Raw genomic sequence first — 26077 nt, forward strand, 5'->3', positions numbered from 1 at the left:
GTAAGTAGTCTGCTCGTTTTCCTCGTATATCACTGGGTGGCTTTGTCCCACCCAGTGTCCATTTTACCGTCTGTAATACCCACTGTTTGGGGTTACTCGCTTCCATTTTGCGCCGCACAGTTCATTCGGGTGCCTACCGTTCAACATTTCACCGTTTGTTTCTACTGTCGTCGATCTGTCCCATCTGACCTGCTGCTCGTAGCGATTCCACCCAAAGTCGAGGACACTTTTAAGCTATACTGTTACGTGCCATACACCACCCTCACCCATGCTACTCATTCCAAAGCCTTCCTTCATGGAGAAGACTCATCCTTTGTATTCACTTCCGATGGGCTCACAGCCAAGGGCCTAGACTGTTCGAATGAACTTTTTATCTCCACTGTCAACTGGATTGCAGCAGCGAAAGCAGTGGAGGAAAGAACCTCGCACTATTGGGGTTCTGAGAGAGGAGCAGCACTGGTGTTGCATCACCTTGTTGTTCTTGACATCGGCCGCACTTATGGTTGGTCTATTGCAATGCACTATGATGTCCAACAACGTGAGCTAGCCCACATGAACCACGAGCACAACTTAGAGGGTCTTGACATAGCAGCCCTTACACTAGCCAATAACAAAGTTGCTTTCACTATGTCACCTATCCCACAGCCTGTGCCTGCAGCTAAGCGCTCCGCTCCTAGTGATTTCCCTACATCCCCTCGCAAGAAGCTTAATATGGCAGTTTCAAGTCAGTGTTTTCATTGTGGGATGTCCGGCCATTTACCTGCAGACTGCACGTCCGAAACCACAACTGCAGGCAAGCCCATCGCAGCCCTCGCCACTGGCACTAGAAGCAAACACGCCCTTGCCTCTCCCAGCAGAAAACATTTCTGTTTTAACTGGGCTAGTGGATCTAGCTGTTCCTTCGGACCAGCCTGCAAGAATGCCCATTTGTGCAGCCTCTGTGGAGACACCTCACATGGAGCTGCAGGTTGTCGGGTCCGTGGATGACCCTCGTGTAGTAATTACCCCCCTCAACTACGTGCGAGTGGAGGAGCTCCTCTGTAAATATGGTATATTCGATGACTGGCGCCACATAGTTTATGGTATACATGATGATTTTAATGTAGGCGTCTCAGAGCCACCTTCCAGAACTTATATATTTCGACAATCATTCCTCTTCACTCCTCAACCCCTCTATAATTGATGCTTACATCCTTGCTGAGCAGGCAGCTGGCAGGTACTCTGCAGGCTTCGCCCCTTTGGATTTGGAACTTTTAATCGGTCCTTTTCGTACATCGCTGCTTGGCCTCGTCCCAAAACCACACTCAAACAAATTTCATATCGTTCAGGACCTATCTTACCCCCACAATCTATCTGATGTACAGTCCATCAATGCTAGAATATGCGCAGACGATTTTCCAACAGTCTGGGGCACATTCAACGAAACTGCCACTCTGATCCTATCCTTACCTCCTGGCTGCGTTGCTGCAACCTTTGACATCTCATCTGCATACCGCATAATCCCCGTTTTGCCATCTCAGCAGAGCTCCCTCTGCATATTCTGGAATGGTATTGTTTACATCGATCAAGCGCTGATATTTGGCCTCACGTCCAGTGCCGGAGTTTTCAGGTCCGTTGTGGATATGTTAGTTGCAATCTACCACAAAGCTGGTTTCGAATTAATTCGAAAATGGGTAGATGATTTCCTCGTTGAAGGTACAACAATTCAGATGGTGAGTCTGAACAATGTTGGGTCTTGCAGAACCTAGCTGCTATTCGACCCTAAAGGGTTTCTGGACCAGGCTCAAGGCTCAGAGGAGAGGAAATATCATAAAAACTACTGAGGACTCTGACTCATACTGGTAACTGGTGAAAAGATTTATTGATTATGTAAGCTACAAAAGTGCCAACATAAGGTAAGGTAAAAACAGTCTCTACAAGCCCAGCCAGAAATGAATCCCTACATTGTCATCAGGCCACTGCATCTTACATGGACCGAGGAGGACTTCATAGCCCTGACAAGCTATTGCGGAGTTCCCTGGAGCCTCAAGAAACTCCACCATTTTGCAGCAATTTAAAGATATATTGGTTTCGACTGGGATCTAGAGCGCAAGCTTGTTTCGCTCCCAGAGGAGAAGCTCCACAAAATATTAGATTTACTCTCCTGTTGGCAGCTTGCCGGTGCTTCATTCACAGCCAAAGAGGCTGCTGGCCTTCATGGCAAGCTGGTGCACATAGCGTGCATCTTTCCCTTGATTCGTCCGTTCATACATTCAATTGCAGTCTTTGCAGGAGGTTTCTGTTCAGCACATGCCCACCTTTGTCCGTCTTTGGCAGTAGCAATGGACCTCTCATGGATACAGTCATTACTCTCACTGCTCCCAAACCGTGTCCCACTGGCCAACCCTTCCTCTGTAGACATAGGGTGGTGGGGCGACGCAAGTACCTCATTTGGAATAGGCATAGTTGTCCAAAACCACTGGGCTGTCTGGCGCTGGGCCCCAGGCTTCAAGGTTGGCCCTCGCTGTGCCTTCAATATTGGTTGGGCTGAGGCTGTAGCAGTCAAGCTCGGTCTTCGGGCTGCCTTGCACTTGAGTATTGTCTCCTATTCTACTTAGCTAGTATACATTCTGTCTAACATATTAAACAAGGCATCATCTCTGAGAGCACCCTGTCGAACCTCAGCTATATTGTCCACTCAGACAATGCTGGTGTGGTTGCTGTGACCAACAAAGGATGCTCTCGCAGCTCCAAAACGAATGCTGTGCTGAAGCACATTTACAGGCTTCAAGCAATGTGCTGCATGCAGCTGCATGCAATGTATGTGTCAACGCATTGCAACATTGCAGACACTCTTTTGAGAGGAGACATTCAGGCCTTCAAAGCAAGTTTTCCTGAAGCAGCAGACCCAATTTCCTTCCCACTCCCTCCCCACCTCTTGGGCAAGCTAGTACCATACTCGTTTTAGCGTCACATATACCATACCCCTTGCTTCATTCGTCAATCTCTCCCCCCACCTCACTGCAGATCATCCCTTCACCACTTCGCCCTCCTTGCAAAGCCTCAGACCGAATTTTTTTCCTTTGGCGAGGTGTGAACTCAGCTCCTCCATCTACCATCAGCAACCTGGTGATTCAGCACATTGCCAGCATGGCCAGCATGGCCAGCAGAGCCTCCCTCCGCGATACTGCAGGCTATGGCGCTGGTCTCCATAAATTTCACCTATTCTGCGACATATTTTCCATACCTGAGCCAGACAGGCTGCCTGCCTCCTTCGAGCTACTCCACTCCTTTGTATTATGGGCAGTCACTGACCCGGAGCCAGGCGACTCATTGCTTTCAGTCACTGGTCAAACCCCATTCGAGCCAATCTCTGTCAATGTCGCTCGAAAATACCTTTCAGCAGTTCGAGCCTGGCACATAGCCCAAGGTTGGCTTCCCCCATTGTCCGACGCACACCATGAGCACATTAACTGGTCCTTGCATGGACTCAAGAACCTGCAGAGTGGCCATTGGAAGCCACTGTGCCCCCCCATCACTCTGCCAATGCTCACTGCACTCAAAGCAACTCTGTCCTTATCTGATCCCTTTGATGCATGTGTGTGGGCAATGGCCTCATGTGCCTTTTTCGGCATGATGCACTTCAGCAAAGTTTCAGTTGCATCACGAGTAGCCTTTTCCCCCTCTAAGCACCTTACCAGAGCAGATGCCTTCTTTGGTAGAGACCTCCGAAACAGTCCCTACGCACGCTTAGACCTCCCATCAGTGAAAACGGCTTGAGCCGGTGTAGAAACAACAATACTGAGAGGAACAAAGAAATGCTCCTGACTGTATCTAAAAAGTTGTAGGTCGTGCATTGCCTAGTCTGCGATACTTGAGATGGCAAGTGCATTCGACCCTAAAGGGGAAGCAGGTGCAGCGGAGATCTAGAGGTACGCGCTTCAGCGAAGCGCGAGAAAGCGCAGGTGCGCGCAAGGTACGAAGGCGCGGGAATGCGCGCGCGTATTAGCGCGAAGCGCGGGAAAGCGCGCGCGTGTAAGCGGAAATAAGAGAGACTAAACTTATGTGAAGATATAAGCAAGATAAAGGATGTGAGATGTGTTGTGCTAATGAATAGATTTCTACTGCGACTTTCTAAGTAGTAAGTACTAGGTAAAATTGGGTGAAAAGTAAGGTAAATAATAGTATGTACTGCTGGTGCTTATATAGCGCGCCTAAGCGCGCTCATGCGGAGCCGAAGCGCTACCGAGTAGGTATGTAAATATATATATGAGTGAGAAACTATGATAAAAATAAAGGTGGAACTATGCTAATAAAGGAAATGGAAATATATGCACTAGGGAGCTTGGTGGACAGTGGATGGATGCATCTGGATGGCTGGCGCTATAGGGCGCGCAAGCGCGGGAACGCGCGCGCGCGTATACATCGTGAAGCGCGGGAATGGTGCGCGCATGGCGCGCGTTGCGCGGGAAAGCTGCGCGTCATATAGGAATCACTGTGGATGGTACACAGAGTGATGCTGCGAGTTGGTGCTGTATACTCCCTAGTGTAAAGCGCCATATCACACTATGAGATGCACGAGTCTCTACACCGGCGAAACCCAATCAGTCTTCCTCAATGAGCAAGGGGACCTCTGTCCCCTTGCTGCCCTGCACAACCTCACACAACCTCGCACAGGTAGTTCCCGCATCCGCTGGTGATCCCCTTTTTTCGTGGTGTGATGCCAAAGGTGATATCCGCCCAATGGCCAAAATTTGCGCCATGGAGCGGATAAACTCAATCCTAATCGAATGGGGCTGGGGTATATTCTTTGGCCACTCCTTTCGCATAGGCGATGCATCATTCGACCTGGCAAAGAAGGTCGACCCCGAAATAGTTTGAATCACAGGCCATTGGAAATCATTAGCCTACGAGATGTACATTCGCGCATTCGAGCAGATCTCATCACAACACCTGGCCAATGCCTCATCTCTATAGTGGTGCCTCCACCTTCTTGTTGGGCTGAGCAGCTGAAGCCGCAGGGTTTTGGCATATAGGGTGAGCAGCTCCACCTGCTTGCATCTCACCCCCGAGCTAACACTCGGTCCAGCCCAACATCACAGATTGTAGCATTGACTCTAGAGCCAGATGAAGCTGGATTGTGATGTGGCTTTGTTTGGCACAGCTTATATAAGCAAAAGTGTGGTCAACCACAAGTCTTTTCCTATCTTTTCCTTCCTTTCCCTCCTCATTCTCCTTCTACTTGATAATTTTCGCATTTTTGAGTATTTGGTAAGTCTTTTCTTCTTCTTTTCCTTGCCTCTCTGACCCTCTCCTTCTAGCTCCTTCTTTTTTCCCTCCTCCTCCTCCTCTCACCACTCAATAATTTCGCATTTTTGGGCATTTGGTAAGTCTTTCTCTCTTCTTCCTCTTCCCTCTCTGACCCTCTCCTTCTAGCTCCTTCTTCCTTCCCTCCTCCCACCACTCAATAATTTTCGCATTTTGGGCATTTGGTAAGTCTTTCTCTCTTCTTCCTCTTTCCTCTCTGACACCCCTTCTTCTAGCTCCTCATTTTCGCACTTTTGAGTATTTGGTGAGTCTCCTCCTCCTCCTCTTCCCTCCCTTCCTCCTCCTCCCACTCAACCATTTTTGCACTTTTGAGTATTTGGTGAGTCTCCTCCTTCTCTTCTTCCCTCTCTGACACCCCTTCTAGCTCCTCCTTCCCTCCCTTTTCCTCTCACTCAACCATTTTTGCATTTTTGAGTATTTGGTGAGTCTTTTTCTCTTCTTCTTCTTTCCTCTCTGACACTCCTTCTAGCTCCTTATTTTCGCATTTTTGACTATTTGGTAAGTCTTTTTCTCTTCTTCTTCTTCTTCTTCTTCTTCCCTCTCTGACCCTTTTTCTGCTCTTGTTCCTCCCTTCATTTTCACATTTTTGCCTCCCTCTCTTATATATGTAGTTAGTAGTGTATATTCATTGTATTAGATACTTGAAATATAACTTGATTTCGCATTTTTGGTGTTCTGTGATTTAGAATGACTAGCATGACAAGGTTTTGAAAAAAATTTGACCCCTCCATAATGGCCATGATGATCCATAATGACAAAAAATGAAAAAGTTAGGTCTATAATTGCTATTAAGATTGGCACCTTGTCATTCTAGCCATAACTGTCATTTTGGCATATATAGCTATAATGGACCATTTTGGATCATAATACAGTACTTTCTTCCATAATTGCAGAGTACACATTTTCTGATGCAGCTTGTTGTGGACCGATGGAAAAGGCTCAAGTTGGAGTGAGGACTGCTTGCTTATGGCATTCCTCAGGTTGAAATGGAGAACATGAACTCGAAGTTCATCCATCTGACATTCACCAGCTCTGACTTACCTCAGCGCACCACTTTGAGACCTGGGAGAAGCTGAAGATTGTTATCCCTCCTTTTCTTGCCTGCATTACGACAGCTATTATTCTGCATGAACTCTCGAATCTTTCCTGGGAACCTACCAACTTTCTCTTGTCCGCCTTGCGAGTTGTTGTCATGTCAAGTTGTTGTTATATCATGCAAACATGCAGTGCAAAGTACAGCAGGCACTCCATCCAAACCAAGGTCTTGGAGATTCTCGAAGTTGACAAATGGCCCAATGATATCCAGACAGCAAGCCAGGCTATCAGCCTGGAACCCAACCTCCAAATTTATGCTTGCTGCATTAGGTATTGTGCGCTATACCCTCAAGGCCAGGATGGCCGTTATCCTGACCATTGCAGTCACCATGAAACAATAGGGAGCCAACTGTGCGGTGCACCTCTCACAGAAGTGTCACAGGCGGTTGGCATCCCAGAAGCTCTCAAGACATTCAGTTACCAATCCATAAAGGCTTGGCTAGGCTGTATAATATTGTGCCCTGGAATAAAGAAGGTTATGGCAGAGACTACATCGCGAAAACAGCAGGCAATCTTTTCCCACATATGAAACCTCTGGGCTCCAGGGACCATCAAAGATATTTGGAACACCAAAGTGTTTTATTCATTCAAGGGCCCTTATGGTCAACCCTGGCTCGATGCACCTCCAGGTGAAGTACGCCTTATCTTCAGTTTGTTTGTTGATTGGTTCAACTCTTTTGGCAACAAAACTGCTGGTAAGAGTGCGTCAGTTGGCACCATATACATGGTGTGCATGAACCTCCCAATTCATCTGTGATATTGTGTAGAGAATATTTACTTAGTGGGCATCATTCCCAGACCACAAGAGCCCAGCATCCATCAAGTTAACCATTTCCTCCACCCACTCATCAATGAGCTCTTACTGTTTTGGCATACTGGGATTTTTTTCATGGATGGCTGATTACCTGTATGGAAGATTGATCTGAGTCATCATTATTCCACTTATCTGTGATATTCCAGCCCTTCACAAGATTGCAGGGTTTGCGCACTTCAGTAGTGTAGAAGGCAGATGTTCTTATTGTTTACTTTCTAAAGACGAGCTTGGTAATTTTGATGTCGGGTCTTTCAAATGGCATACCTGGCAGGAACATGCACTATGAGCTCTTGAATGGCTTTGTGTGCCCACAGAGATGGCCCATGAGAAGCATTGGGAAGTTCACCAGATCCAATGGTCTGAGCTTCTGTGTCTTCCTTATTGGAATCCTGTTCAGTTTCCAATTATCAATACTATGCACAACCTCTTCCAGAATGATCTACCACACCATTGTCGAGTTGTGCTTGGGATAACAGACAAGAGCGGCAAATCCCCTTTTGAAGTGCACGACACTGTAAAACAAGGTGTGGAGTTACAGCATGGAATTGATGCAATCAGGGACCTTTTCTTTACTGCTCTCAATCGCCTCCGGCGTAGTTATGTTGTTGCATTTGTGGTTGCAAATAATATTGAAACATTTGCTGCTGACAGGAAGACAAGAGATACTATTAAAAAGGCATATGTGAAAGTGATTATTGATTGGGTAAGTCCAGCATTGCATACACCATTATGGGCACTAACAGGTATCAATAGTTCTGATAGAATCCTGGCATGGTATTGAGAGTCCCTCATGTTTACCCTGGATCTGTCCTTGACCTTGAGATGTGTTAGTAAACGGAGTTCCAAAGCTTCCATTGCTTGCTAAAGAAGTTATGGAGCAGGTCTGGTTGGATATGGTCCAAACAATTGTGCCATCATAGATGAGTTGTGTGCCCAAGAATCTAGGTAGCCCTTCTCATGGCAAGCTGAAGGCTGACCAATGGTGAACCACTTGTACAGTAAATTTGGTAATCATGCTTATACACCTGTGGGGACAGCATGACTACAGTGATGAGCACAAGGATGTTCTCCAGGGCTTCATTTCATTGGTCATCACGGTGTGCTGGGCATCTCGGAGATCCAGTTCTCTAGACCATATTGATATTGTGCAGTCCTAGCTTGACTACTACTTAAAATCACTTGTTTTTTTGTTTGGAAAGGGTGTTCTGATTCCAAACCATCACCTTTCATTGCAGAGTGCTTGTGTGTCTTTGGTCCAGTGCACGGATGGTGGTCATTTCCTTTTGAATAGTACAATGGTATCATACAATGAAAGAATACTAATAACAAATTAGGTTTGTACTATCTAATAATACATGTCCTTAGGCTCACAGCCTCTGAACGAGGTGAATTGGAATTGACTTTCATGTGGTCTTTCTGCCATTCCAGAAACCTTAAGGCTCTCCTGTCTCTCGAAGGCCTTTTATCAGAAATGTTGGAGGAGCTGTGAGATATCATGGGAGAGCACTATGGGACTGAGTTTTATGGGGCTTTGCAGAATGACTTACAGGCTCATCATTGACGGAAGCACCATTGTCTGACAGATCCTTTACTGATCTTTCTGAAGAGATTTACATCACCCGACTTCACATGGACAATGGTCATCAAAACTTCCACCCCCACCAAGAACTTTCTGAGTCTTTGAATAGTATTTCTGTCAATCCTTGCACACAATATCAAGAGCAGCTAGATCATGATGGTGTCATATACCGCACAACAAAGCCTCAATCAAAGAAAGATGCAGCTGTTATTTTTCATCTCCCTGGTATGGGCAACTTTAAGGCTGGCTTGATCTCAAAGATTTTTGTTCATTTGTGTCCTGATCCCACCAACAGAACCACCATGTTCAAACCCTTCCTTTTGGTAAACTCATATAAAGAGCTCACCAATGCAGAGGTCCCTTTTGACCCTTATCAATGGTTTCTGATGCTTGAAGCATGCCTCATCAAGGATGAAGTAAAACTGTTTGTTGTCATATCCCATATTCCGGACCTACATCTGATAATATTCCCACGCCTCATCCAGACCTTCGGATATCCTATCCATGTCTGCAGTCCTCTATCCATCCGGATCCCTGCACCTCCGCACATCCACATCCAGATCCCTTTACCTTCGCAGCTAGCCTGCATTGTTCACCCTTGTCCCATTGCCCTAATATTATATCTTGCATATCCACGCATCTCATCCGGACCACATCCGATCCGGTCCGATCCGATCCTATCCGATATATAGATACATTTCCTATCCGATATACGATAAGCTTCTTGATTTATTTCCTGTGCATATAACGTTAACACAGCCTATCCGGTATTCCTTGTTACCAGTACCTCGGTTATATCTATTACCAGTATGCTTACTGATCTGTTAACCTATGTTCATTTCCGACTCGCATTTGTCAACCTTTGCATATGCTTCGTACATAGCCTCGGACTCTGCTTATTGATCCTTCCGTTATTTCTCTTAGTATATAAACTCGTGTATATGTCTTGTAGTACCTCAGTCTGAATATCATATTAGTCCTCGCACTAGTCTTCACTCTAAGTCCTCATATCAGTTCTAGTCTTCCAACTTAGTTGTTATCCATCTCAGACCTAGGGAGTTTCTCCCTAGGCCGGAGCTCTGCTTATCCGATACTCCACTCATCCGCTCATCTGATCCTCCGTAGTTTCCAGAAGTTCATCCGGATCTTTCCCGCGGTCCTCCGGACCTATTCTGCTTCGGACTTTGTCCTTGCAGCCCTTCCTCTGTTTACTTCTACTCAGGACAAGTCCCGAGTAGCCATTATACATATCCGTATCAGGACGAAACCTCATCGTAATTTCCGGAAGTTCCTCTGGAACTTTCCTGCACTCATCCGGAAGTTACTTGCACCCGTCCGGAAAGTCTTTCCGAAGTTTCCCGCGCCTTCGGACATCTTCGGACATCTTCGGACTTTCCTCGGACACCAATCTGAAATTAAGGGCACATACTCGGGTAAGGGGCGCAGCGCACGAGCTGAAGCCAAGCCCCTCAGAATCAGTCCTACCCTTTGTGCATGGTCTTAACATTTGTTATCAAAGCTTCAGACATCATTAGCCATTGCGCCACTTATGCTTACCAGCATCCTAATCTGAGCAATGGACAATATTTGGTCATTATATCCTTGAACAGGGTGTGTACAAATCTAGTGATGATGACATTATACTCATGATACGCAGGATTAATGGCTTTTATTAGAATACACAAAACAATGTTGAGTAATTAGCAAGTGGGTATAGACTCAGATAATGTTGCCATAACCGGCCAAAGCTTTGTTTGATGTTGCCTTTGTGCAATGTGCTGCTCTGATTAGTATTTAGTAGTACAGAATCGAATACACGTCATTTTCTATCACTTAGCATCCATGCCTAAGGCTGAGCTTCAGACAACCCCACAGCCTGCCCAACAAACTAGAGTGCCTTATCAGAAACCAATTAGAATATTTGCTACTGACATAAGTTCTTTTACATACTGAGTGCACGACATGGGCTGAGTTAAGAACAACTTAAAGGTGGTGCCTGTTCACATGACACGCTTTCCCCTCAAAAAGCAACTTTGTTATTCAGGTGAAGAGATTGTTCAGTTTACCAAATCTTTGGATGTACGTCTGCTTCTGAATAACTCACTACAATACATTGAGCGCAATGCAGGTCATCCCCATACATCGTCAAAATTTTCCTCTCTGTTGTGACTCTACAGTTGAGCTTCAAGTTATAAGGTGAGCTTCAACCTTCTTCAACCAAGCATTTTGCTTGATGAACGCATGGTAGGCAGAGATCCAAGCTCCCGATTACTTGCACACCCTTGCCCTGTATTTCTACTAGTACTCCAACACCTCGTGCATGACTCCTTCACAGGGCATTTGCATCTGCCTGAAATTTGCATGTTCAAGTCAATCGTCAAAGGACATGCACTGTCCCTCCTACTGGCCTACCTGCTCCAACTCCTACCAGTGAGGCTACTCAATTTCCACTGCAGCGTGAATGAAAGATTCATAACCTGGATCTCATAATTTCTGGTTTGTTTCTGATGGTCCAGAGCCTATCAACAAACTGTTATGCCCGGTGTAGGGATTCATTTCTGGCTGGGCTGGTAGAGACTGTTTTTACCTTACCTTATGTTGGCACTTTTGTAGCTTACATAATGAAGTTATCTTTTCACCAGTTACCAGTATGAGTCAGAGTACTTAGCAAGTTTTCATGATACTTTCTCTCCTCTGAGCCTTGAGCCTGGTCCAGAAACCCTTTAGGGTTGAATACTAGCAGCTAGGTTCTGCAAAACCCAACATTGTTCAGACTTACCATCTGAATTGTTGTACCTTCACTGGGTCTCCTATTCACAGATTTGTATCTTCACCTTCATGGAGCATTGGAAGTACAGATATGGATCTGGAATGGCAATGGCATATGGGAGACAATCGAACAAGGTTATGTTCATCCTCAATTACCTGACCGCCGACTCTGGCTGCCATCATGTGATGAGCCCAGTTAGATCACCTGTAAAATGGCTAGCACTTATAAGGGTAGGCAACTGAAGGACTTATGATATTAGTTGGACCAAAATCGAGATTGTGTAGTAGAATCTGACATTGCTGAAGTGAGTCTGTTTGCCAAGGATGTTGAATCACTATCTGGAGTTATTGAGTTTTCACTGTTTCTTGTTCTATGATGACAATTATAATTTCCAAGCTGTCGTTAGTTATGATTATAAGTAGATTGTATTGCAAGCAATTGTATACAATACTTATCACCATCTTATATTCCCAGTAGATGGTAGATGACACAGTGTCAATGCCAGCGTGTAGCATGGTGGTATCAATGTCAGTGTGCACTGGTGCTGGTGCTGATAGGGTTCTCTGCTATCATGGCAGGTGAGCAAAGATGTCCCTTTGTATCATATCCTGCTAAATATAGTAATCAAGTTAAAATATGTGCCAATGATCAGTCATAGGTAATTTTGTAACATGTTATTGATTTGTTCCAGCGATGTTCCAACAACACCCAATTCACATTGTATAAATTTAGCACGCAAAAGTGGTGCACTCCTTGGTGTATTCAAGTTGAAAAGTAGGGCAACAATTCTCCATGTTGAATGCTGCCACAAATTTTAAACATCAGTTGAGTGAAAGTTGTAATAATTAAGAAAATAGATACATTTATCATCCTATGGTAAATTTGGAACAAATTCAATGATACAGCCCTATTTGTGCAACATTGATTTAAATATATAGTATGACCTTTGTACATCCAATGGTTACACTGAGTGCCATGATTAAATAGTAAACTTTCACTATTTATGGGACAGCAGCATTCCCTTAAAATTTTCAACATGTGATCCATTAATCACCCTGCCTGATTCTAAACTTGTTTTTTACATTTCAATTCCAATTCAACTCACTAAGAGCTAGCACATTTTCCTTGCTGCCTGTTGTGAAAGACATTTAACTGACAGCAAGATCTGAAGAAAAATGATTGAACATTTGAATTCAAATCTTACATGGGGTGAGATTTGAGGAAAATTTGGATAAAACACATTTTACCTGTTGGAAAGGAAATTTACCCCAATATAAGATTTATATCAATCAATCATTTTTCTTCAGATCTTGCTGTTGGTTAAATGTCTTTCTTTTACAATAGTGGCGTTCAAAGTAATTTCCTGAAAACTCGGTAAGCTTGGTAAGCTCCATGAAATGTCGGCAAACTTCGATTAAGAATTCAAAGAAATGTCGACATAAGTGTGGCTTAGGTCGGCATCACAGTTGGACTTCAAAACGAGACTTAGTGGTAAAAAATGTGGTCAAAACATCATGATGAAATAGCAATAGTTATATACATGTAATGTACACAAAGCTATTCGACGTGATAAGGGTGCAAGACAAAAGGTGCGAGGCAAAGGGCGCAGGATGAAGGTGTGAGACAAAGGGACAGGACGAAGGTGCAGGACGAAGGTGAGAAGTGGATTAAGGCTTGTTGCGGTAGCGGAAGCAGGCACTGTCGCAGTTGCAGTATGTTTCGCGCTCGCAGCAAGCAGAGTGCTTGAGAGCAGATGCTGAGGGAGCAGCAGACGAGGGACTCTTCATGCTCCCAGAAGCACGCCGTCCAGCTTTACCAGTCTTCTTAGTGGCAGACGTTTGTACAGTTAGTACGGGACGGTTTGTGGGCGTCTTGCTGGAACAGTCCTTGCCACAAGTACGCAGGTGTGATTGAGCATGATATGAGAGTGAGAAGAAACTTGCGGGACCAGGAACAGATCAGGAGTAGATGGCTGTGGTTGCTGCTGCTGACGAGAATTGCTCATGAGAACGTCTTGTTCAGCAGAAGCAGACCCGCCAAGGAGGGACTCGCCCTCAGGTTGGGTGGGGACATTATTACTGTTGCTGTTGCCATCCTCGTTCGTATCGTCTAGTTGCTCGATGGGGGTGTCAGCCATTTGGTCGTCTTCGCCGTCGTACTCCTCACCTAAAAGTTCATCTAGGGGAAGTTTGATAGTGGGATGGTAAATTCTAAAACCAGTTGCGCAGCCCCCACTAACGCCTTCCCAGTAGCTCATGGGGTTAGATAAGGTGGGGGTAGAGTAGAGTAGAGCAGTTGGGCCAAACGAAGTACTAAAGATGGGAGGGAAGTGGAGTTTTTCTTACAAGGGGTGCAGGATGAAGGTGTGGGGCGCAAACGATGGCGTGCGATGAGGGTGCGCTGCGAGGGTGCGAGATGAAGGTGCAGGCAGTGGATGTCAGGCATGTAGAGCGTTGTCGCTGTGCTCGTCATCGAGCAGAAGAGCTGCCAACTAAAATTGAATCTCCGCTTGAAAATGTTGCCATTTCCGGCAACAGTGTCCCCTATTAATGCAGGTGATAAGCTTATCTCTCTCCTGATCCCCAGATGCCTCGTCTCTCTATGCGCAATCAGCTGCTTGAGCAACTGGATGAGGCTGAACTAGCCTTAGCCAAGGCCAGGCTAGAGCGTACTCTCATTACTCTTAATGATCTCTATGATTCCGACTCCTCTGACTCTGAATCTGAATCTGATTCTGATTCTGATCTTGGCCTTGATCTGATGGTCACTCCTCCATCTCCTCTTACCCCACAATTATCCGACCTTTCAGATTCTTCTTCCAGTGATGGATCTGACGGCTTCACTACCCATTACAACCGCCTTCATGATACCATCACAGCTCTTCGCGATGAGGTCACTAGGGCCCGTGTTCTTCATAAACTGGATGCACCTCCTATGTGAGCCCCCCAGATTCAGCTCCTTCATGACTTTGGGCACTCTCGGCACCACCTCTTCTGCAAGAAATTATGCATTAATCCTGACATCTTCGACGATATCCTCGATCAAATTTCTGATCACCCTATTTTCACTAACCGGTCAAACAACCCTCAACTTCCCATTGCCATTCAACTGGCTATATTTCTCAACCGTGCTGGCCATTATGGCAATGCTATCTCACCAGATGATGTGGGCCAATGGGCTGGTGTGAGTGTTGGATTGGTAATCAATTGCAGTAACCGTGTGATGATTGCCCTCCTTGATCAGCATGACACATTCATCAATTTCCCTGCTCCTGACTCTGAGGATGCTGAGCGTGCTCGGCAATATGTTGAGGCCAAGTCTTGCCCAGAGTGGAGAAATGGTATTTTTGCAATTGATGGCTCCACTATTAATTTGTATGAAAAACCTGGTCTTTATGGTGAGGCATTTTATGACAGGAAGTCTAACTATTCCCTCAACTGTCACGTATTTTTCTCTCTTATTCTAATGGTTAGAAACTAATGAAAAATTCAGGCAATCATTATGCCCCATAATCTCCTCATTGCCGACTATTCACTTGGTCACCCTGGAAGTACACACGATGCTTATGCCTTCAAATCTACTCGTGTTTACCAGGAACACGACACACTTCTTCCTGATGACCATTGGATTTGGGCTGATAGTGCATATCCACTTGAGAAGTGGTGTATTCCACCTTTCAAGAAGCCTCGGAATGGCAGGTTGACAAGGGACCAGAAGATCTTCAATATTCACCTATCCAGGGTATCTTCTAATTTTTCTGCTGATTTTTATGGAATTTTTACTGATTTTCATTGATTTTAATTCATCTAGGTCCGTGTCCGCATTGAGCACACATTTGCTGCTTTGAAGGGGCGTTTTCAGTCTCTTAAGGAGCTTCGTCACCCTATACAGACCCAGAAAGACCTCCAGATTACTCTGCATTGGGTTAGGTGTTGCCTTATCCTTCACAACATGATCATCAAATTTGAAGAGAAACGCAACAAACCTACAACCAGATGGGCCATTCAAGAAGGGAAACATACTCTGCATCCAGAATATGAAGGACCAGATGGTAATGAAGTGGTGGGTGATAGCTCATATGCAGGCACTCCTGGTCAAGCACACAGGGCCAGGTTGATGGACCAATTATTTGATAGTCCTCACTCAGATGCTCAGCATAGGCAAGGATAAGTTGAAACAGGTATAGCTTTGACATACAAATGTACTACATACATGCTAGTAAGTAGGTTGTAGGATTATCAAATAGCGGCGAACAAATGACAACATGTAGCAAAAAGAAACAGCGAAAAAAAACATATGACTAAGTGCGCGCAGGAACATCATGGCTTGTTGATCTTGGCATATTCAATGCGCAAGAGCATCACCTGCCTCTCTAACTCGAGAGCCTTCGCATCCGCTTCCCGCAAACGAATCTCCTGGTCCTTGCTCTCCTGCAGCCATTGATGGATGAGCGCAGCGTCCGCGTGCTCGTGGGCGCGCTCCTCGCGTATGAAATGGTGCTCCTTGTCTTGGCGATTGGCGTTGAGCTTGACCATCAGGCGCTCATTCTTGAGCTGGTATAGTGCGAGCTTCTCGGAGTGCACACTCTCTAAGTCGTCATTCAACAACTCAACTTGTTCCTGAACCTCCGTTCGGAGACGCTTCTTCACCGACTCCCTGCTGCTCGGTCTCTCGGAGGGCGACGTTTGGGACGTCGGAGATGCCTGCCAAGGGGAGGACGGATTGGACCGTTGCAACGAAGCCTTTGATGAAGAGGTGGGGGAAGAAGTGCTCTCGCGCATGATCATGTGATTGACGTGGGACTTGAATGAGCTGCGACTGTCGTGGTTGGAGGTGCAGGGAGGGGGTGCCTTGGGAGGCGACGGAGTGGGAGAGGAAGGTAGCTGTCGCTTCTTTCCATGTGCCTTGTTCGATTTGGGCGGGCTGTCCAAATTATACACATTCTCCTCGTCACGACAATCTGTGTCGTCCATACAAAGGTCCCCCATACCATGAGCAAGGGGGCCATCATCGAAAGGTGGGTCATAGTCAGATTCCTGGGGGGCCAGAGAATAATCTTCACGGCCGAATGACCGGCTACTGGGAGGAAGGGGCATATGGCCGAAGTGGAGGGGGGAGCTTGTTGTGCTGCCTGCACAGTTGCTTGCAGGAGCTTGAGAAAAACCCCGTTGTGGGGAGGAGCCAGCGGCGGCGGCGGCGGCACTGGCTCCCTGAGCATATTGAGGGGAGTGGTGTGGTTCCAGGGGGGTAGCAGGACCACTTCAGCTGCCTCCAACACTTGGAGGAGGGTGGGCATAGCTCGTTTGTTGGACGTGAGTGTTGTCACCTGCGCGTGAGGTAGAAGGACCCGAGGGACGAACCGTGTAACCGAGCTGCGGGGAACCAGCACTGCCTGTGGCAGGGTTAGGGATGATTATGTTGAGTTGCGGATGGGTGTCTGAAGGAGGGTTCCGCGAACCTCCCGCCAGACGAGTCAGCGCGTATAGGTCACCAGCGTGGTCAGCACCTGGTTTTGATGAGCTCGTTTTGGCAGAAAATGAGGGGTTGGATCCCCATATCCGGTAGAGGTCATTGTACCATGGAAATTCTTTCTCGATTTTACCTATGAATTTGTTAGCGGTATTGATAAGACATGAGTGGGATACTCACAATGTAAGTTGTCAGACGCCTCCGAGTCAATTGGCACGATGCTCGCACCTGTAGACTCAAATTCAGCACGAATATCATGGAATTTAGTCCTTAGACTTCAGATCATCCAGTTAGCACAGTTGCGATAGACGGAGAAGTACTTACGATGTGATGCGATTGGCCACAGAGTCACGGAACTTGATGGGGTTGGTGGCATACCAACTCCCATACGTAGCATCGTCGTGAAAGATTACCTTTGCAATCACACTGTAGATCTCCCCTTTGTCCTTGCCCAATGCACGGCCCAAGTCAGCGTGATAGTTGCTGGACTTCTTACTCTCGGTCGCAAATAAGATGGCACAGTCTGGCGGATGCTCGACGAGGAAATCGACGAGCTTGTTGGTGGGCATAGGGACGTTATGCCACGAAATCGTGGCTGGTGATGAGTCTTGTATATTAGCCCCTCCCCTTCCCCGTCTCCCCCTTCCACGAGTTGGTGGGTCCATTCGTTTCCCGGTGTTGTCCTTGCGACATGGTATGTTGATGTTTTGAGAGATGGTCTGCAGGCGTGCAGACCGACAAAGTCGTGGTCGTAGGGCAGGCATTACATTTCACACTCCGACGACATGTCGATGTTCGCCATACTTGACTAACCCTGAACTTCAGCGAAACTCAAGATACTTTAGCCGACGTTTCACGGAGCTTACCAAGCTTACCGAGTTTTCAGGAAATTACTTTGAACGCCACTAATGTCAAAATGATTCATAAAATGTGGAATTTCACTCAGGATTTGTCCACTCATCCAATTTTTTTCATTTTTACTGTGTCAAAATGTATAGTAAGAATGCCAACTTTATCATCAACATTTCAAAACAAATCTTGCATAGTGCAAAAAAAACCGCCGGTGTGTCACAATGTGATGGTGGCTGCACCTGACCAATCAAAACGTGTGAATTTGACTTGTGACCTCCTGGGTAAAGACGATCCGGACACCACCCGAGTTCTTCCGGTCAAACCCCGCACTTGGTGTTCTCACATCCTCCATCAATACTTGTATCAAGTACAACAATAATAGTCTCTGCTCATTGAGCACGACGCTCTGCTCAACATGAGTGCACCAGGTCCAACGATGAAGACCTTTCAAAAGCGTTTTTATACTGTCATTCCCCGCTCCATATCTGCATCTTCACCTTCCACATCCCCAATTTCCCGTCGACGATCTGGCTCAACGCCTTCTGCTCGTTCTCTTTACAATGCGCCCATCAATTCCTCCAGTCCACTTGCTTTTTTTGACTCACCGCCTCCACCTCAGCCACAGCCTAGCAAACCCCACGTTCTCTCAACATCCCGCCTTCCTGTCAAGGCAGAGGGCGAGGGTTCTGCCCATCAATCACATGGACAGCCCCCATTTTCCTTGGCTCTAACATCACCTCAGGCAAACTCAAATTCCCCTCCCCACACTCCCCCTTCACACCAGTCTTCCTCTTTCTTTCCTTACTCACCATTCGCGCCGATACCCTTTTACAATATCGCCGTCGCAGACTCCGTCACCGACTCTCATCCACGAGAAAGGAAACAAAAGGTTCGCTACCATCTGGATGTTGGCGCTTATGGCATACCGAAGAAGACCAAAGCCCAAGTCTCAGGGAGAGGTATAGTCATAGGCGGCGGCAATGGCAATAGCAATAATTGGCGAAAGATTGACCCCCACCCTCAGAAAGAGGATCTCAGTTTCGCCGTCCAAGTTGGCGAGGATGCCTATTTTATACAGGAGAATGCTATGGGCGTTGCAGACGGTGTTGGCGGTTGGTCAAGAGCCAAGACACCTGGTATGTTTGAAGACTTTCATCAGATTCTTCGTATCCTTATCCATATGTCTCAGACGTTGGTTCATCAAAGCATATCTCCACAGATCCATCACCTAGTGCATTATTTGCCCGCCGACTAATGCACCACTGTTCGGCAGAGGCCCTCCAAGCCGAGACCTTATCATTCCGTCGCCGAGATGCATCCCCTCCTCGGTCCAAATCACCCCACCGGCATCCGGCATCCACGGCCCACAATGCTGCATGGCCCTGGAAGGCCAAAATAGACGAACTTCATGAAGAGCTCGAAGACTCTTTAGAGGATCTTGAAGACGGACTGGATGTCCTAATGATCCTCGAACGTGCATATGAGACCACTCTCAAGGCTCATGTTATTCCAGAGCCTCCCTGTCCGCTTACGAAGGCAGCCTTATCTCCAGGACTCGCATCCATACCTGAGGAAGCACCTCTCACCAACTGTGCAGATTCCCCACAGTCCACCCCACACGCACCAGAACTTTCCCTTCCAAAGATGATCCCCCTCATGACAGGCTCTTCAACAGCGCTCGTCGCAGTCCTCCAACACTCTTCCAGCACGCCTCCCCCAGCTACCTCCCCACCCCGCCCATTCATCTTCCAGAATCCTCCAGATACAGCATCTCGCAAAGAAACTCATGACGCAGTACTCAAGATCGCCCATCTCGGAGACTGCATGGGTATGCTGGTGCGCGACGAGAACATCGCTTGGCGCAGCAAAGAGATGTGGACAGCCTTTAACACACCTGTGCAGCTCGGTCCCGCATCCTCTGCACGCCCTCTAGACGCCCAGATCCTCAGCCTCCCAGTCCAATCAGACGATATCCTCATTCTCGCTTCCGACGGGCTCTCTGATAACTTATGGGATTATGAGGTACTGGACGAAGTAGTACGGTTCAAGCGGTCTTTCCTAAAGAGTAACGGGGAAGGTGGTGAGGGTCTTTTGGGCCGTCGAACGCTAGCAGGCATGCTGAGCGAGGCGCTCTGTTCCCGTGCGCGTCGCGTGAGCGAGAGAAGAGGGCGAGGAATCGAGGACGGCGTGTTTGATATGGAGGATGAGGTGCCGTTTGCATGTCGTGCAAGAGAATCAGGGAAACCATTCAGAGGCGGCAAGATAGATGGTGCGTTTATTGACTTCAAGACTTGCACTGTTCTCAAGAGTCTGCAGATATTTCAGTATTGGTGGCTGTCATATCGCCCGCTACTGACGTCGTACGGAGCTCCTTGTAAGCACCAGTATCTATTGGAATCACTCGACAGATTGTTTTTTGTTTTCTTGTGGTCTTCAACACCCATCGCTCTACCATATTTGCATATGTATTACAAACTACCTTGGCAGTGCTCTCATTCATATTTTGTATAGATAAAATCTACGCTGCGCCGAGATGTATAGCAGCATATTTTGTACAGAGTATCTAACCGGAGTTGGAAAGTAATTTGAGCCACCTTCGCTGTTCTTGCTACATAGAACTACACCGGGTGTTCAGTCCCTCGCTCCCCCTGCACCTAACTGCTGAGCTGATTCAGGGCCGAGCTCCCGGGTCGTGAATCTATCTTGTGGGAGGTCCTTCGTACTGCGTTTCCATCATGATTGATACTTAATCGTCGCTGCGGTCGCTTGAAAATTTTGGGCGCCTGTCATGACCGCCTTTCCTCACTTTCTCAAGCTCGTTCACTACACCTTTCATAGTGCATGGAACTGGATTTTCCCTACTTGCTTACCTGATACTAGTGTCGTGGGCAGAAAGGAATTGGCCTCTTGGCAGATGGCAGAACGGCAGAATGGCAATTGGCAGAATGGCAAAAGTCGGCAAAATGTATTGTGAGCGTTTTTAGCTCTTTTCAACTATGTTTGTACTATGGCAAAAATGGTTTTGAGTACTACACTAAGCTATACTCATGAGTCAAAAGTGCATCAATATCATACCCTGATGCACTCTCTGAGCTTTGATTGAGTACATTGATCTCTTCAGCAACATCAGTAAACTACAACTTTCTCACAGAGGTCACACACATGGGGCCTCACAACAGTAAGTCACGAGGCTCCACAGTTCACACAGGCTCACAGTTCATAGCGACACAACAATTACAGTCGCTCATAGCTAAACAAGACTCACAGTTAAACAGGGCCAAGGTCATAATCTAGTACTATAAAGTTGTTTGACTTGAGGCTCAGCCGGACTCGAACAAAAGTGTGACAAGAATTGATTCGGAACATATGGCTCAAAGCTACATAGCATAACTATGGAAATACCAAATATATAGACAAGGACAACATAACACAAAATGATGATACAAGACCTCGAATAATCAATTAAGAATTATTCCAGAACGTCGCCTGTGTAAACCTTCCAAGTGTGAAGCATTAGAATCAACAATATTGCAAGAGAAAGGACACACGTACCACGCAAACTTGATGGACCTTGTTCTTGTGACGGACGACTGGGAGGGATGTGGGACCAACCGTGGTCTCTAAAAACAACTCTCATACATCCCAGCCCAATATCTGTCTGATCTATCATCTTCTCGGCTGCTGCTGCACGGACTCTGAGCAGGCTCGCAAACACCTCATTTTCCCGTATCATGCAGTCTGCAAGCTCTTTCTGAGCGAGGAAGACATCACGCTTGGCTCTTGCAAGATCCAGCACAAGGCTTGCCTCGGTGTTAGTTGGTTCATGGACTCCGGGCTATTCCAATATAAGGTGTGATGAAAAATGGCGGAAATGACGACTCGGATGGACTCACAATTGAATTTACAGCTTCGAGAATTTCGTATAGGTCACATATACCACGAGGTGCTCCCTCATTGTATTCATTATTGGAGCGAGAAGAATCATCAGGGCAGGAAGCAAGTGCTGACAGTGATTGCAAAGTAGCGATATTAAACTTGAGTGATGAGGATGACATGTCAGTATCTGGAAAATGCCGAATTCAAATCTGATTTTGTTTCGCTAAGTCTGTGACTCAGAGATATCAATATCAGCGCCTGAGCGCCATGGCACTAGTTCCAAGTCATTGCCCATCGTGCGGAAAGCAATTCAAGGACCATACCTCTGTCACTCGTCATATGAGCCAACCTCGTTCTGGGTGTAATAGCTGGCTAGACAACTTAATCCAACTCAACTCCATCTTGCCACCTAGTACGGAACATGATCCCATGGTGGTGGACGACATCAATGACCCTCAAGTAGATGCGAGTTCCTATGATTTTTGGAGTCAAGGAGAGGATTTGGACTCTGAAGGTGGAACTCGGGACGAGGACAGTGAGGTCAAAGCAACCGACTACTTTCTGGAGCCCCCGCTGGCTTTCGAAGAGGGTTACACATTTTTAAGCTTATTCGATGCTGACGAAAACAGTATATATCGCAAAACAAATCTCTACTATCCATTCAGTGGTAGGAGGGAATGGCGACTTGCCGCGTGGCTTCTGCGTTCGGGCTTAAGCATGGAGAAAATAAATTCCTTTCTAGCGCTAGAGATGGTCAGTGTTTGATTTAATATTGCGATGATCACTTCTCTGAGACGGTACTTAGATCGATGACCTACCTTTATCCTTCCATTCAGCAAAAGAGCTACGTGGTCGAGCTGAATCGCTGCCTAGCGGTCCGCGTTGGAAGTCCCAGGTCATTCAAACGTTGCATCCCACAAAGTCTCCAGCTGTCCTTTACTGGTGGGATCCTCTTGAATGTATCACTACGATATTCAACCATCCTTTATTTCACAATTGTCTCGACTACATGTCTCGCAAGGAGTATAGCACAACGCAGAGGCACTCTCGGATATATACCGAATGGATGACGGGTGATCATGCCTGGGAGATGCAGGTATGTATTAGTCCCTCTTGAAGTCATCATCTCATTTGTTCTTGAAGTCAGCGCTTCCCCGTGGTGCAACTCTCCTCGGAACTATTCTATCGTCGGACAAGACATGCATTACTGCATTGTCAGGCGATTGTGTCGCGCACCCTCTCCTCATCAGCCTCGCCAACATCTACATGACCACGCGGCTCAAATCATCCTCCAACGCTTTCCTTCTCACTGCCCTACTACTGGTCACAAAATTTGTTCACAAAAACAAACGAATGAGAGGCGTGTTGCAGGATCGGCTCGTTCACAATTGCTTGAACATCGTACTCGAACCGTTGAAGCTCGCTGCTCGAAATGGCGTGATGATGTCAGATCCTATGGGTCGCAGTCGTTACTGCTTTACTATGCTCGCTAGCTATATTGCTGACACCCCCGAGGCAATGATGCTGGCATGCGTTGGTGGAAAGACATCTCCAGTGACGATAGCAATGTACAAACAATTCGGGGATCCCTTCCAGCATGAACCCCGGACTCGAGCAAAAACTCTTGAGCAATTGAAAATCGTGCGCTCACGCGCTTGTCCAGATGATCTCGAAGCATTTTTCCGCGAGGCGCAGAAGTTTCGCCTAAATGGCGTGGATGAACCATTTTGGTGGGACTGGTTACTAGCAGAACCGTCCCGGTTTTTTACACCCGAATCGCTTCACCACATTCACAAGGAGTTTTGGGACCATGATGCGCAATGGATTATCCTTGCAGTGGGAAAGTCTGAAATAGATTTTCGTTTTTCAATCATTCAGCCCACTACTGGTTATCGGCACTTTCATACAGGTATCTCAAAACTTAAGCAGGTTACAGGCCGTTGTCACCGAGACGTCCAGCGGTCAATTATCGCGGTCAGCGCGGATGCAGCACCTCCCGGTGTTGTTGTTGCTGTACGCGCACTCATGCACTTTCGATATCTTGTGCAGTCGCCATCTATTGATGATAGGGATCTTACTCGTATCACAGCCGCACTGGACGAGTTCCATGCGAACAAGCACGCGATCATTGCTGCTGGTGTCCGCCAGGGCAAAGGTGGTAAAGTTATCGACAACTGGCATATTCCAAAACTCGAACTTATGCAGAGTATCGTCCCCAGTATCCGCAACTCCGGCGTCATTGCACAGTGGTCTGCAGATGTCACTGAACATGCGCACATCACCGAGGTCAAAGACCCTGCAAGGTCCAGCAACAACAACAATTATGACCCACAAATCTGTCGTTACCTTGATCGCGCTGATAAATGCAATCGATTTGACCTCGCCACAAGCCTGTTAGATCACTCGGAGGACACGGGAGTTGTTGGGGAGGAATTTGTCGAGGAGGATGACAAAATCGATTATTACACGGATGTCATTCCCACAGAGCTACCATCCCCAACTCGAAGACCTGGACAGCCTCGTCCTATCACGGATTACTTTTCAATCGCCAAAATACTCCAACAGAAGGAAGTTGGATCGGTACCTGTCCCACTTCATTCTTTTGTCGTCGGACGCACTGCTCTTCATCTCGCTTATGATCCATCCATCAAGAACACCACTGTCAATGAAGTTGCGATCATGTTCGGCCTTCCTGACTTGCGACCTGCTATTGCTGATTTTCTTTACCGTGAAGCGACCTACGGTAGTCACATTCACTCGATAGGTGGTCCTAGAAGGGCTGCGCATGACGCCGAGCTCCCGTTTGACAAAGTTCAAGTGTGGTTTAAAGTTCGTTTGCAGGAGACTGAGTTTCACGATCCTCATATCATTTGACCCGCTCAAATGCTTAATTGCGCACCGCCTAGTGACCCTTGGACATTAGGTCGTTATGATACAGTTATCATTCAGACCAGCTCAGGGCACTCCTGGCCTGCCAGCGGCCTTTCAGGTACATTCTTTCTGTTTTTCATGGTAATCTTCACTAAGCCAAATAATGATCCCCTGCAGGGCACTCCATTGCGCAAATTAGGCTCGTCATTCGCCCTGTTGGCAAAAGCAAGACACGATGGGCATGGGACGATCAGTACTTAACTTACGTCCAACGTTTTGATATTTCCAGTGAACGCAATCCGACCACTCAATTGCACACAGTGAAAAGAGCAAAACGCTCTAATGGTACACAGATGGGCGACATCATTCCAGTCTCTCAGTTTAAAGTGCCTGTCCATCTCATTCCTCGTTTTGGTACTACTGCGGACACGCATCTCACGGCGTACAATAGCATGGAACACGCCACGGAGTTTTGGCTGAATTATTTTTGGGACAAACATACCTTTTTTGCACTATCCGAGTAGTACTTGCACCAAGTCTATACTTGATATGCACCATTTTTGTAGGCTAAAAGATATACTTATGTACTTCAGTATTCCGTTGTTGAATGTCATTGTTGCTCTTACCTGGCACTAGCTTGAAATCATGGCACCCGCAGAACACAGTAAAACTGTAGACTTTGGGATGAAGTTAGCATCGCTGATGTTGGCTCCTTGCGTCAGTGATGTGCCTACGCTGGATAAACTCACCGATCTCGAGCTTAATCACTTAATCGTTGAAGAAGAAGAACCAGCCGATGCTGAGCAGCCTCTCAGCTATATGTTATCACGGATTTTTAGGACATTCACCCTTGAAGTCCCAGACGTCACAGAGCTCCAGGTTCCATTACATAAAATTCGTTATCGTGACTCCAGACTACACGATAAATTTGCTCACCTCGATGAACAGTCCATGGTTCCCTTGTATGACGACGTCAACTGTAGATGGAACTGGGCCCTTCCAAAGTCGCACCGTGAATCTGGCATTGATCAACTACCCGATCTTGAAGAGGATGGAGATGGAGAAGAGAATAGCGGGGGAAACTTGGAGTTTGGGAGTGGGGAGAGCCCATTAACTCAACACCCTCCGGGGGTCAGCACTACTGGCAATGACAGCCCCAAACCACACACATTGGAAGATATCTTCTCGGCATTCTTTAACATCACATGTGCTGCTGTTGCCCAGAAGAAGCGAACAGAAGTTATGGCGGCAAACAGCGGAGCAGTCGTTCGCACTTGGAGTGCACGCAACTCCATGCGCCCCGTGAAGGATCAAGAAGTCATGCGGAAGCCTGACCTTGCGTTGTTGGACGACGTGGAGGCTCGCTGGGATACCATTAAAGCAGTTTGTGAGTTGACGTCGCAAGTTTACATACCCACAGGCACAATTGGAAAGACAATCGACA

At 46.8% G+C, this 26077-nt stretch overlaps 8 protein-coding genes across 8 annotated transcripts; 7 read left to right on the top strand and 1 right to left on the bottom strand.

The window, feature by feature from the left end:
* Positions 1–201: 201 nt before the first annotated feature.
* F5891DRAFT_899467 (uncharacterized protein) lies at positions 202–1571 on the top strand (the record flags this gene model as incomplete). The annotated part of the gene is made up of 3 exons (XM_041373432.1): positions 202–477; positions 730–883; positions 1405–1571. Coding segments are annotated over 3 exons (597 nt in total), but the record flags the coding sequence as incomplete, so codon positions are not given.
* Positions 1572–3012: 1441 nt separating this feature from the next.
* On the top strand, positions 3013–3759 carry F5891DRAFT_955592 (uncharacterized protein; the record flags this gene model as incomplete). Its single annotated transcript, XM_041375340.1, has 1 exon — positions 3013–3759. A coding segment is annotated over one exon (747 nt), but the record flags the coding sequence as incomplete, so codon positions are not given.
* A 924-nt stretch (positions 3760–4683) lies between these two features.
* F5891DRAFT_900974 (uncharacterized protein) lies at positions 4684–4860 on the top strand (the record flags this gene model as incomplete). Its single annotated transcript, XM_041373464.1, has 1 exon — positions 4684–4860. A coding segment is annotated over one exon (177 nt), but the record flags the coding sequence as incomplete, so codon positions are not given.
* Positions 4861–6394: 1534 nt separating this feature from the next.
* On the top strand, positions 6395–6670 carry F5891DRAFT_926205 (uncharacterized protein; the record flags this gene model as incomplete). Its single annotated transcript, XM_041373873.1, has 1 exon — positions 6395–6670. A coding segment is annotated over one exon (276 nt), but the record flags the coding sequence as incomplete, so codon positions are not given.
* Positions 6671–7532: 862 nt separating this feature from the next.
* Positions 7533–10299, top strand: F5891DRAFT_1190813 (uncharacterized protein; the record flags this gene model as incomplete). Its single annotated transcript, XM_041367365.1, has 4 exons — positions 7533–7919; positions 7979–8042; positions 8766–9219; positions 9921–10299. 4 exons carry the CDS (start codon positions 7533–7535, stop codon positions 10297–10299), a joined length of 1284 nt encoding a protein of 427 aa, XP_041224005.1.
* A 7910-nt stretch (positions 10300–18209) lies between these two features.
* Positions 18210–20808, top strand: F5891DRAFT_1148194 (uncharacterized protein). Its single transcript, XM_041365064.1, has 2 exons — positions 18210–19022; positions 19076–20808. The coding sequence occupies exons 1-2, from the start codon at positions 18302–18304 to the stop codon at positions 20395–20397; spliced, it is 2043 nt and encodes a 680-aa protein (XP_041224006.1). The 5' UTR covers positions 18210–18301; the 3' UTR covers positions 20398–20808.
* Positions 20809–21344: 536 nt separating this feature from the next.
* Positions 21345–21941, bottom strand: F5891DRAFT_1237325 (uncharacterized protein; the record flags this gene model as incomplete). The annotated part of the gene is made up of 3 exons (XM_041369660.1): positions 21345–21382; positions 21439–21721; positions 21780–21941. The coding sequence occupies 3 exons, from the start codon at positions 21939–21941 to the stop codon at positions 21345–21347; spliced, it is 483 nt and encodes a 160-aa protein (XP_041224007.1).
* Positions 21942–22029: 88 nt separating this feature from the next.
* On the top strand, positions 22030–24636 carry F5891DRAFT_1237326 (uncharacterized protein; the record flags this gene model as incomplete). Its single annotated transcript, XM_041369661.1, has 3 exons — positions 22030–22515; positions 22568–22858; positions 22906–24636. 3 exons carry the CDS (start codon positions 22030–22032, stop codon positions 24634–24636), a joined length of 2508 nt encoding a protein of 835 aa, XP_041224008.1.
* Positions 24637–26077: the final 1441 nt, after the last annotated feature.

This window comes from Suillus fuscotomentosus, assembly GCF_016647785.1.
Source record: "Suillus fuscotomentosus strain FC203 chromosome Unknown F5891scaffold_39, whole genome shotgun sequence".
NCBI lineage: Eukaryota > Fungi > Basidiomycota > Agaricomycetes > Boletales > Suillaceae > Suillus > Suillus fuscotomentosus.